We start from the raw sequence: 13,595 nt of genomic DNA on the forward strand, positions 1-13,595 counted from the left end.
AGCTGAATCAACTTGATCCATACAATGGATACAATAGTGCTTCTCAGGGGGGATTTTACAAAACAACCCTTCATCTCAGCGGAAGGTAACGCATTGCATCCGAGTGACATAAAAGAACACCAATATTTTGGAACTGTTGAGAAAATATTTAGCCGGTTCAAAATTTTCTGATAGGATAGATGAAAATAAATTGGGGAGCATTTACGATCAGCTCTGGATTTTCATGTAGCCCAGTCCTTTTTAAATAATTGGTTTCTTACATCCGGCAAGGATTTTTTTAGTCAAGTCCTCTGAATCAAGCTTGGGTTTAATATAGCAAGCTTTGAGTCGATTGGGCTAACCAAGTTTTGAACCAAGAATCCGCTATTACCAGTTACAATAGAGATGGTAAAGAATTAGATTCATGGAGTGACAATCTGAACTTAATGGCATGGAACCATGCTAATGTTGAAATTTGAGGGAGTCCGAGTTCGAGTTGCACAACAGCTGAAGGCATACTAGGAGGAAGAGGAAGTATCTTATGAAAGAAGGTTTGCTGGAGCTTATCGAGTGGATCCAGCGGTCCATTGACCCAAATTGGGGCAGCATAGAGCAATTTGGGAAGAATGATAGCTTTATATAGCATTAACAAGAGCTGGGATAAGTTGACCTCCTTTGGTGTAAAAAAATGTCTTAAGAATAGTTAATGTCATTTGGGTCTTCCCTATGGCAGGATTTTATGTGGGAGTTCCAGGTCAAATCATAATTAAACATCACACCAAGATATTTGAACCGTCTTAACTTCTTCTATGGTTTCTCCAAACATTTGATAGGGATGTTCCTTCAAGTGTCTTGACTTAGAGAATCTCAAGATCTTTGTTTTGACAAAATTTATTGCCAGTGACTCTTGGGCACAGAAGGTTTAAAAATCATTTACAAGTTTATTCAGGCCAATTGGAGTTCAACTGAGAAGAACTAAGTCATCAGCATATAGAAACATTAATAGTGGTTGATTTGTTAAAAAAAAGTATGTATTATTTATGTACAAATTAAATGTGTGGAGCACACAGAATATTCAAGGTTTCAGATGCACAGATGCCTTTTGTTCACTAGTGATGAACAGGCAGCCCTCTCTTGCAAGGATTCCACTGACAGAATCTCAGCAACAGATGCACGACGGTCAGTTGTATACTTACTTGTGCAACAATGGAGAGAATCCCAAGGACTGCTATAAATGCTGCAACACTTTCTGGTGAAAAGCTCATCATCTAGATGAGAAAGATTATTTGGTCATTTTATTTTAATTGTATGTGAACATGCTAAATCAAGATCAACACACATAAGTAACTAAACATTTTAGCTAGCTGACTTAACCAACATTTTCTAACAATTTTTTGAACAACATCAATGCTGAGTATTCTCATTTCTTCAATAAGAAATAAATTAACTTGTAAGGAATGCTAATGATTCCATGCAAGTAGTTCATTCCCTTCAGACACAACAGTCTGGGGCTTAACAAGACAAGGAAAAACTGAATCTTATCAGGAACTCAAATCTAGCTAATCATCCCTCATTTCTGTAAATTAAATTAATCAAAACAGTTAGGAAATACTTACTTGTCTGAGGTACAAGAAGAAGCTGGAATACTGGCCTGCCTCAGGGAGGTAGGAGAGAAAGACTGTTATGCAGATAAGCAGCACGATGGAATCTTGACCTACTTTCTTTAACGACTAAGGAAAGGAAAGAAAGATGCCTGTCACAAAATATGACTGCATATAATAGAACTTTCACTCTTCACTAGTACTAGAATATATACTGGACAATTAATAAAAATGAAGCACAGAAAGTTCTATATACAAAAGTTATATATACTTCTTTAACACTCTTAACTAGAATAACAGATATTTTATCATTTAGCAGTTTCTATAAAGACACTGATATGTATTAATAAAAACTCACTTTTAAAAGTCAGGCCAAAGCCTGTATCAAACAATTAAATACAGTACCGCAAATGGGTCAGCCTGTTCCCAAGAAATGGGTGCTCCCCATGATGCAGGTCTCATCTTTTCTGGCAATGATTCAGGTACAGCCACAAGGATAAAACAAATATCCAACAATGCAATCGCTGTAGCTAGGACCACCACCAGGCTGTCTCCATATACTCGACCGAGGTAGGCACCAATGGCAGGGCTGGTGACTAGGCTTGCAGCAAAAGTTGCCGAGACCTACAAACAAGTCAAAGAAAATAACTTTCAGCAAAGATCCCAAATACATCCACAATCTTAAGGATCCAGTCTTTTTATCAGAAGAGGACAAAGTTACTGCACAGTTTCCATTTCTGTAGCACAGCTTCAAACATAAGAGTAGCTCTGCTGGATCAGACTAGTGGTCCATCTAGTTTGTTAGAAAGGTGGTAAAAATATAATTTTAGAGCATTAATTTCAGTAACAGAAAAAAACTCAAATTAGACACATGTTCTATACAACAGGCTACAACATATTAAAAGAAACACTAATTACTGATGACTATTGTGTTTAAAATGTACAGAAGCTCTATAGACATACCAAGCCATATGCCATGCTTCTTTCATGTTCTTGGGTTATATCAGCTACATAAGCAAACACCACGGAGAAGGTCACAGCAAAGACTCCAGAGACAGAGATAACAGCAAAGTACCACCTAGGAACAAAAGACAGACTCAGGACTAAAGGTATTTGATTAGTGAACCGTTCAAGCATTCGCTCAGACTGAAGTCTGCTTGTCCAAAGAGTCTGTCATTTTTAATCTTACATAGGCATCCTTAATTAACATTGTAAAACAAAATGCCATTCCTTCTATGTGGATATAATTAAAACAATTCTCTCCAAAAATCCTTCAAGAATTCAGCCATGAAGCTCACAAGCCTTAAGTGACCGCTGTCTTTCAAGCTAACCAATCACAGTTTTGTTGCATGGATGAAGTGGGACAATCTCATAAATGGGTTTAAGTCAAGTGGCACCTTAGAGACCAACAATATTTTAATTTTCTTGCATTTTTATTTACATTAATTTACATTATTTATAGTCTACTTTTCCCACTGGGACTCAAGGCAGATTACACAGTATAAGTCAATACAGTAAAAAACAGGGACATTCAATAAGCAATGTAATAGGGTATGCATATAGGGTTTTCAGAGATTTGAATAGGATATGCAATAAACACTGCATAGGGGTTGCACAGATTTGAAAACAAGCTGAAACAGAACAGAAGCAATTCTAAACTTGACATATTAAACAATGCAGAAACTACCCAGTAGGATCATACTTACAGTAATGAACAGTACGTAGTAGTATAGTCTATAGCCCCTATCCCTTTTCTAATGCATCTTTTTTGAAATCACTTCCTGACTAAGCCAAAAAGCCCCCTTGTATAATTCGGTTTTGAAGTATTTATCAAGGGTGTAAGCTTTTGACAGTCAAAGCCCCCTTCTTCAGACACAGAGAGCTTCCAGATGCAGCCTATATCTAAAGAAGGGAGTTTTGACTCTCCAAAGTTTACACCCCTGAAAAATCTTGTGATTTCTAAAGTACCGCTGGACTCAAATCTTGCTGTTCTACTCCAGACTAATACCATTAACTACCTGAAACTAACCTCATATATGCCACCCTAAACTACTTAGAGAAAGGGTGGAATATAAATGAGACAAACAAAAGAGACAGAGCAAAACAAGATTAAGAACTGACACAAAAAAATTGTACTGGGCATGTCTAAAAGAGCATCTAAAATGGCTCTTTGGATCCTGGCTACTATCTTTTTACTGTTAGTGCCTTCCATATAAAGCGAAAATGAGTTTGGTACACAGTTACAGCCAAACAAGTTTTCAAACAGTTTAATATGCCGTAAACCCAAAAATGATTACAGGCTTGCAGCCCTGTTCTATAGTTCGGTCAGCGCAGCTTTCAGTCAACTGTGAATTCACAATTTTAGAGAATTCCAAACTTTACAAAGGACAAACCTAGTGAAATTGGAAAGGGGGGGGGGGTTAGATTTTTGAACTTTAATTAGAGCCTGGTTAACAGAATGAGTGTTTCAGGAAGGAAATGGACCTAAAAATAATTGAGTCAACCTATCTAAACAGGCATTGTCTTAAGAGGTGCATATTACATACATGAAGGAGACCTGCGGCAAATATATAGCTCACTTTATGCCAGTACCGCATAAAAGCTGCAAAACGAGAGACAGCAGAATCCCATGAGCCAGGTCGGTACATGAACAAGCTTAGGCATGCATCAAGTGGACAAACAACACAAAAAAACACTGCAAAACGAACTCTCAGAGTGTCGCCTTGTTAGCTTTCAACATTGTCAGGCAGCAAAACAAGGAGGGAAGCCAAGAACACAGTCTTCTGTGCCACATACAATGCACTCATTGGTAGGTGGCCTGGTACTCTGCCAACAGGCCTAATCAAGGCTTACACAAAAAGAGTTTAAATTGATCAAAGAGGAGTCTGACATTTAAAGCTAGACTTCTGGGAGAAACTTAACTGTATGGCGCTAACATGATCAACATACAAAGGCAAACTTTGAAAGGGCCACTGACCATGGGCTGATCTTCATTAGTGGAATTGGCGCGCAAGTAAAAAATACTGTTAGCAGCAGGAAGGACTTTCGGCCCCAAACATCAGACAGGGCCCCAATCAGAGGGGCACTCAGGAAAGACAACAAGCCCTGTGAAGAAAATCCAAATATTTTAAGCAAAGACAAACAAATGGAAGGAGGAAGCTTAAGACACTGAACTGGATTCTGATATCTGTTCTGCAAATGGCAGCAATGGCAGCACACACACACCTCAAGCACAAGGAGTTTTCCACTGATATAGAAGGCTTTTCGGTTTGTGGAAAATGCTCCATACACCAGGAAAGGCGCTGTCAATTGTAGAAGAGATCTGTGGGATCCAACTCAGGATCTGTAGACCTACTTTTAAACTAAGTGACATTTTGCCACTTCTGTGCAGCAATGAGCATGAAAATAAGCAGCAGCCACCATACGCTGCTTGCCATCAAAACACTCTTTTCCAGAAAAAGAAAATGTGCCACATAACTGGTATGGCATCTTTGCTGCTTAACACTAGGAGTTGCAGTCTTTGGAACTTGGGAAAGCAGTCCTGCAGAAGCCTTTCCCTATGCTGTAAAACAGGCTTGTAAGCTGCTCACCAAGCCGGCTGACCAAAGCAAGAACTGTCTCCCTTCTTCGCAACACATCAGAATTTTAATCTCAGTGCAAACATTTCTCACTCACACACTCACAGAGTGATCATTTTCAAAGCTAGGCAGTGATCTGCTTATTGGGGCAAATCAGCAGACTTAACAATGGCAGATAAAATGCAACTCAGCATCACCCTCTCTTATGAATATACAAATGTCAAGCAGTACAGTGGAATGCAGTGCAATAGAGTACATTAGAGTGTAAATGTGTGCATCTTTGTATTCAAGGACAAAGGATGTAGAAGGAGGTGGTAGTTTACTGAGAAGACAACCTAGGTGACATGCAGGCTGGAAGCATTGGCCAGCATGTTCCTTTGACATATGAAAGGCATATTTTCCTTGGAGGAAAGTGGAATAAAAGTGATTAAATTTTTAAAAGAGAGGTTTGGAGAACAACATGACTTGAGGAACAGGGCCTAGAAGACAAAAAGTTAGGAGCTGCAGGGACGTCAGACACACTTGACTAAAGTTAGCAACTAGGCTCAACTGTGGTACTGGGAAAAGAATGTGTGGAAGGATGGTAAGGGATTATTTTTACTTACTGCCCCGACAAACCAGAGATTTTGTTGGCGAAAATGTCTGGGTGAAGCCCCCGGGCAGGGACCATGGCCCTTAAATCCATTTGTATTTGATGCCCTTGGTCTAAGGCAACAATTACTTAAACTTTTCTCCCACACAAACAATAACAGTAAACCAGATGACTCGTTTGAATTGTCCACCATCAAAATGAAGAAACAGAGTTCTGAGACGTTCCAGTTTGGACAGGCCTAGTTCTCACTGAGGTAGTAAACATGTTGCTGGAGATGGAAATTCATATGCCTGCATACTCCTCAGCATACACAAAGGTATACTGAAACCCAGCATGTCAAGCTAGGATGGAGCCCTTCTTTGATGGACAGACTGCCCTGTCCCTGAAAGGCAGGTCACTCAGCTATTTCATCTCTGAACCAATGGGAGTGTTGCCCCCAGCACCTAATCACCATTTAATGGGGGGTGCAGAATGTTGGAGAAAAATGCAGCAGCAGGTCAGGTCTTCGTTAGCAGGGTAGCTCTGCCTGGCAGTTAGTTCTACATTTGGGAAAGGACAGAATACTCAGTTGTGAGCCTGTTTCTGGTGATGAGCAGACCTGGTACCATTTAGTCTGACTCTTGGGAAAGGGCAGGCTGGTGTGGGTGACTCCTGTTTGAAAGAGGATTCAACCTTATGATTAGGCAGTGAAAACCTGTTTGTAACCACAAACATCAAAAGGAACTCAAATCAAAACCTGAAGCCCTAACTAGCTTAAGTTTAAGTGCCTTGGCCAGACTTCTCTTGTGACTGACTGGAGATCAGGGCTGCTGTCCTATTTTTTAAAACCTACCTGTATGTAAATAAATCTTCTTTGTTGTTTTGTTGAACTTCCTGTTTCAGTGATCTCTGTATTCTTTAGGCGCAATACAAAAATTATCTCACAACAGCAAACCCAAAGCCTTTATACTCACTACCATAAGAACATCTAGTAACTGAGGGGAAGTTTCCAATTTCAAAACAAACCTAGTTCCCCCAAATTATAGGAGGCTGTGTGTGGGTTTCCCTCAGTTCTAAACAGAGACAGTGTACATGTGTAAAAGCACGCAGTCATAAAGCTGCTGCTTACAATCTGCGGTGATATATACTGGTTTATCACTTCAGCAAGAACTATGCTTCGGTTTCAAGAGGAAAGTACTCAGAGGATCAGGAATGTTTCCTTCTCCAGCTTTTGTCCTCACAGGTTCAGAAAACTGCAAAACGGAATAACTGCCCACAGTATACTGTAACCGCTCATTGTTTAATAGATCAAGAAATCACATTAGGGGAAAGGGATTTCAAGTTATCTTACCTTTACACCTTGGATCAGGCCATTCATTAAAAATGTGTGCTTTGGGAACGTTTTATGCAAAACCTGTGAAACAATTATGCATATGATATATTAAACAGTGGTGGAAGAACATATACTACAACATTTACAATGAAAGCCTATGCAAAGCTACTTCTATCCAGAGCTGAAATAAATAGGAAGAGGAGCCCCAGGAGGAGGGAGTCAGAGGACAATATCAGGAAGGGAGATTGACAGAATTGCCGCTGCCTCCCCTCTTTTGCCAGTGAAAAAACTCCAAGCTGATTCGCAACCTACCAGCAGGACTGACAAATTTTCCATCATGACAGAAAATCGCTCAGTTAAATGAATATACTATTGGAAGGGGGGGGGAACATTACTATTTACAAGATAATGCATGCGGGTGACAATAAAAAGTGGGCTGGAGGATAGAGGCAGCAAACACTACCAGCTGAGCAGACATGCTTTGGTTTCCATGGTATTGTGTCATACAATTGCATCACTCAACATAGGAATGGTTTCGAACATGAACAATTCTACAAATGATATATCAATTTTTGGCAGAAAGCCCAATGAAGTATCATTTGGCAGTGTATCACAACTACAGCCAATACTGGACAAAATCTTTCTTGCCCCGTACTTTTTGATATTCTTTCCCATCTTTAAAATGCACAACTGGGCACCGGCAAAGTTTTGGACTTAGTGTAATAAATTACCCTGGTCTTTTTCATTTCCTACTTGTCACAAACACATACGCAGACTGTAATGATTTCAAGTAAATGTGTGCATGTATCTTTAAATGCTTGGTGTGAGATAGGTGAAGAGTGGGGGTGAAAGAGAGGGATGCGTGAGCTATATGACTGGTTGATGACTAAGAGTGTGGGCGGAGTGAATGCAGTTTAGACTGAGAGTGGAGAGCAAAAGTTTCAGTCAGAAGAAAGCAGCCTAGCTGTGTGCTGCCTGAGGAGTTTTAAGCATCTCTGAGAGAGAAATATAGACTCTAGAGAAAGCAGGCAAGCTGTGTGCAGCCTGAGTAACTTTAAGCATGTCTGTGAGAAATATTGAGTTAGAGAAAGAGGCTAACTGTGTGTGAAGCCTTAGAAGAGATCTGTATGAATGAGTTTAAATGAAGTAACTTTATTTATTTTTATTTATTTATTTCAAATTTGTATTCCGCCCTCCCCGCAAGCGGGCTCAGGGTGGATACCAACATATTAAAAATACAATTAAAATGCAATAAAAATTCATATTCATTAAAAACAACACATTTAAAACAAGATGGTGGACAACTTTAAGAACCGAGAACTACTTTTATGAAACTGATACGCTTCTTGACGAAATAAAAGTTTATTTTGGTTTTGTTATATCCCAGAGTAGCTGTCATTGCTATATCCCATTCCTATCCTCAGGGCCACGTAGAACCACAAAGGAGCCTGATGCTTAGGCACATTACAAAAAGGAAAACTTAAATAAAATATCTTGGAATATAATATTCCTGGTGGCAGCAAACTACCCAGAGGGTGTTAAGGGAAAGTTTAAAGGCAAAATCTACCCAAAAGAAAGTAAAGGGTCATAACACAGACATAATCAAAACAATAGGCATCAAAGACTATGCAGGAATGGCATTAATGGCCAAGAATTTGCCTGCCACTCCTTTAGCTTATTTGCATGTGTACAGATTGTGGACTTTAGCTAAACCTGTGTTAAGGAAGGTATTGCCATCCATGATAGGTAAAAACTCCTAAGCTGATCTTTCTTTAAATACAAAACACAATCATACACACCAAAAGTTACTAGTATGACCTATGGATTCACTCAGACTTAGGTATGCAGAATTTTACATTGTTGCATAGCATGATTCTGAAGATTTAAAGCTAGAGGACACACCAACATTACTGACCATGACAGATTTGTACAATGCATTCACAAAAGTACACAAAGGAAAAGTTGTCACTGGAAGTTCTAATTTGGTAACAATTAAAACTTCTCTAATGGATTGTTTTATACTTCCTAATCTCCACTGTCATCAATGTCTAGTTCAATTACAGATTAGTTTATTAATAAGTTGATGAAACATATTTATTTTCAACATGGGCAACTTTTAATGTTTCATTAATCTTTCATTAAATACAAGACAAACCAGTTTACTGGGAATATTTAATCAAGCACAAAATGGTTATGTAATTAAGACAATCTCCCTTGCAGAGTTCACCCCTTTCAGACTTCAATATACATTGTTATATGAAATGTTTTCCTAAATACATGAATAGTAACAAATGAGAACACCTGAAAGCAAATTCGGCATAGTATCTTAGATACATTCCATGTTCCTTCTGGTTTGTAGAATTAGTTTTTGTGATATTCACTTGATGACTGCAGAGGATAAATGGCATCCCAGCACTGGCACCATGTTATTCTCCTCATTCCTAATTTAACCAATTGGCTAAATTAACTAATTTCAGTACAACGTATCTGAAATTTCATGCTAAAATCAAGTGCATCGAACTGCCAAGTCAAACACCTTTATTATAATAATCTTCAGTGAAGACTTAAGTCATTCACGTTGCCAATTCAGTTTGAAAACCATAACTGAAATAAAACTGAAGGCCAACTCGCTTCAATTTCATACAGGTTCATTAAACAAACAAAAAAATCACTTACCACTAAAGTAGGTGCTGTCAGAAGTCCCCAAGCAAAAAATTCCAAAAATATAACTATCACAGCATGATATATACTAGGTGAGCCTATTCCTTGAGGCTAAAAAACAAATAAAGGAAATTGTTATTGTAGATTCTCTAAAACGGTAACTTACAACAGTTCCAGGAAAATGAAAACAAAAAGTATTTGTAATAAACCCAGAAGACAGAGTCAGCATTAACGAGTTGGGACCAATTTGCTACTGAACTCACACTTACACCATGCTTCTCCCTGCTTTTGTGGAGTATCTAGCTGAAAACTTACAGTGCAATCCTAAATAGAACCACATCCGTCTAAGCCCACTAAATTCAATGAATTTAGAAGGGTGTAACTACCCAGGACTCCACTGTAACTCTGATTACCCATGATGTATGAATACAGGAACATGGATTAATTGGAGCTTCCCCTGTCCTGCCCCACAAAATCCCTCAGGGTTCTAAACTGAAATCAAACTGGTTGGAGGGTTTTTTTGGGGGGGGGAGGTGTTACAAAACCCATATGCCTGCATTGATACATTACAGGTAATGGGAGTTAGTCTCTAACTGAAATTCAACAAAAGGGAGGAGCAGGCATGCAAGCCCATCAGCAAGCTGGACACATGTGCATTATGACCTCATGTCAGTTGAGAGTTATGGCTGAATATAGTCAGAATGAACTTTAGAGCTGCAAAGCTTTCTATTCAATTCTTGCTATTTTTTTGCTATCAAACTGGAAATTTCCATATAATTTATGAAAAGCTGTATTTATTCCTATATACTGATTCTACTGTCTGCTCAAATCTTGGTCCTTGGTAACGGTCTTAGCATACTGTCTCAGAACACTTTAAAGTTGTGTTCATGACACTGGTGTGAATTCTATTTATTTACCTTTAAATTAGCACATCAAAACAAGGATATTTATTCTTTCCTGAATCCAAGACTTTTAAAGTCATTGACTGCAAAGTGCTTTAGAAATACTACTGGTCCACATCTTCACAGCCAATCTGAAACCCACCGCTTGCAATCCAAATATGATCAACCAGGAAGTTGTGCACAGCATGACACTGCCGCCAAAAGCCTAGAATGATCACTGTGTTCTTTCTGTTGTGGTCAGTATTTGAAAACGGCTTTGGAGGACTGTCTCAGGGCCTAACTACATTTATTTATTTACTTTTTCATAAGACACCCAACAAATAATACAATAGGACTCAGATTACAAAATTAGAATGACAACACAAAAGAAAAAGTTATCAGACATGATATATCACAAACAATGCAAAAAATAGAATTTTAAAAGTAGAAGCCAATACAGTAAGAAGTGACCATAATCTTGTTCTTTGTATATAAAAACATCCTCCCAAACCATTTGTTCATACTCAGCCCTATTTCCTTTATAGAAATGTGCTCCTGAACAATTCTGTTTTACAAAGAATAATAGAAGTGTGGGAGCCTTCCTGGAATGGCTTCCTCAGGCAGATCATTTCACAGGATGGGAGTCACTACAGAGAACAAACGTGTACAGGCAACTGTCGATCTTACCCATTTGCAGAAGGCTTTGCTCAGATGAGCAAAACTGTTGCATATGAGTCCAAGGTCAGGAAGGGCTTTGTGGGAGATAACAATATCCTTGAACTTAATTCAGTAACCGATAGGTAACCAATGGAGTGACTGCAGAATGGGTGTGAGATGCATACTCCACTCAGCTCCCAATAGTAAACAAGCTGTGGCATTCTGTATCAACTGGACCTTCCAAAATGACTTCAGAAATGACACATTGTTCCTGGGTCCATTCCTGGATCCACCCTGGGGACTGTCAAGTAGACGTTCTCAGATGAAACTTGATTCCAAGGTGTGAGGCACAACTGGGATACGGATCATTCAACACAGGGGAGAGGGGCTTGCCCTCATGTCGTTTTTCCAATCTGTAATGGTCCCAGGAAACTACTATTTGCCCTGCTGGAGCCACACATACACATATATCATACTTAAGTTTCTGAAATGGGGCAAACAGTGGTTATCCAAGGTCATTTCAAGTGGGGAAAATAACATGGAGGGGGGCTTCAGCACTCTCCTGCTGTGTGTAGAAATCCTGATCCAAATCAGGCCCCTGCACACCTCCCTGTGATTGCCTGCTTGACAATCCCTGAGCGTGGACCTAGAAACAAGGTGTTGTGTAGTAAGGATTAAACAGATGCTGAAGTTCTGGACAGGAATAATATATTAAGTTTATGAATGCACTGTAGATTGAAGCTGCTTATATCATCACACTGTTTAAATTGCAAGCTATTTCAACAAGAGAAGACTTGCTTGTGAGAAACGTATTAGGTTTTTCACTTTTTATCCATGAACTTTGCAAAATGCCACATTGAACTGTGATTACAAAGGTAAAACATGTTTAAAAAATTTAAGATGCTGAAAATCTTAATTGCCAGAGAATTTCAATTCAATTCAATAATTTCATTTACTCATCAGACACCATTAAGGTAAGAATGAGGGCAAGCATCACAGCACGGTGCAAATATTTAGAGCAGACACAAATTTGAAACTACTAGTTTTGTCCTCTACAATATAGGAAACTTAAAGCCTTGAGGTTCGTATTCCAGTTCAATACTGAACTGAACTGTGAATCAGCTTTGTAGTTAGGCACCTGCATGACTACCTTCGATGAGTTAAAAAAAAATCGCTTCCCATCAACCAGTTGCAGCCTTATCTGTGCGCCATATGAACTTTTTTGTAAGAAAAAAGTACAGAAATCCAAACTGCTGTTTTCTATAGGAAGTAGTAGAACTGCTGCAACTATTGCTTGCACTGTTCTCTCTCCATCTCTGGCAGAAGAGGCAAGAGAAAAACACACACATACACATGTTTGTATGTAGTAGGGAGTAGCAGTGACAACTTGCTTCTGCATCCAACTCTTTTCTGCTACAGTGACAGAATATTCAGACTAGCAGCAACAAAGTACCACTATGTTTGCCCAGCCAAGGAGACACAGTACAGCACTTTGCCTGCTGTCATTCTCATGTATCGCAGATGCAGATTTCAGAGTTGTCAGATGCAGCACCAGTTGCAGGGAGAACAGAAAAGCCGCATGTCCCTGAATTACTTTCAAAGATGCTATAAATAAAGATTAATGCACTGATGGAAAAAACGTAAATGCTCTGACAGCTCTAACTCTATGCCAGTATCAGACACCCATTAATAATTCTGGGGGTCTACTTTAGATTTTAGCAAGTGTTCTAAAGTTCAAGCACATCCTGTCACACCCATGATCAGTAGCTCATGCTTCTTTAAAGTGAAGGTGATGTCAGGATGTCTCCTGTCATACTCTGCAAGGCCTGTTTGATTCTGTGATGTTAGAAGCTGTTCGATGCCTAGAATGGGACAGCCTACGGTTATCTCTTTCACCTGGGAAGTCTCTGGCCTTGGAGTTTCTGGGGTCTGCTGCTCATCTTTAATACTTAGCTAACTGTCCTCTGAAGGGGTGGGTGGGGCTGGGGTAATAGTGTATGAACTAGTGGTTTATCAATAAAATGCTTTAACTCATGCAGTTCCTGTAGTGAAGTGTCCGAGAGTTACCTGGCAGCACCTTACAGGTCAGAACAAAAACTAGGAACTCAGAATATGAACACAAATTGTACTTTAGCAAAAGTTAAAGACTTTCTTGTTTGCTTTTCTTTGGTCGGGTTCTTTCCTTCAGCTCTTTAACAAGGAGTTTACCTTTCTCTGGAGGGAGCTAATTCACAATAACTAACAATAAGACTAGTTAGAACTAAATATTTTGCAACAGTTTTAACTGCAGGCTACCTTCATGAAGACCGCAGTGTGACCAAACACAATAGAGCT

General features: G+C 39.2%; 1 protein-coding gene across 2 annotated transcripts in view; it reads right to left on the bottom strand.

Annotated features, from left to right (window-relative positions):
- Positions 1 to 13,595, bottom strand: part of MFSD14A (major facilitator superfamily domain containing 14A) — a 28,373-nt gene that overhangs the window by 7,018 nt on the left and 7,760 nt on the right. For both annotated transcript variants that reach the window (XM_054981353.1, XM_054981354.1), the window contains exons 2-8: positions 9,739 to 9,834; positions 7,081 to 7,143; positions 4,558 to 4,685; positions 2,544 to 2,658; positions 1,986 to 2,204; positions 1,596 to 1,709; positions 1,176 to 1,247 (exon numbers count right to left, since the gene is read on the bottom strand). In XM_054981353.1, coding sequence (XP_054837328.1) covers positions 1,176 to 1,247; positions 1,596 to 1,709; positions 1,986 to 2,204; positions 2,544 to 2,658; positions 4,558 to 4,685; positions 7,081 to 7,143; positions 9,739 to 9,834 — 807 coding nt within the window. The remainder of the gene's footprint in view (positions 1 to 1,175; positions 1,248 to 1,595; positions 1,710 to 1,985; positions 2,205 to 2,543; positions 2,659 to 4,557; positions 4,686 to 7,080; positions 7,144 to 9,738; positions 9,835 to 13,595) is intronic.

The sequence above is a fragment of the Eublepharis macularius genome, chromosome 5 (genome assembly GCF_028583425.1).
Source record: "Eublepharis macularius isolate TG4126 chromosome 5, MPM_Emac_v1.0, whole genome shotgun sequence".
NCBI classification, from domain to species: Eukaryota; Metazoa; Chordata; class Lepidosauria; order Squamata; family Eublepharidae; genus Eublepharis; species Eublepharis macularius.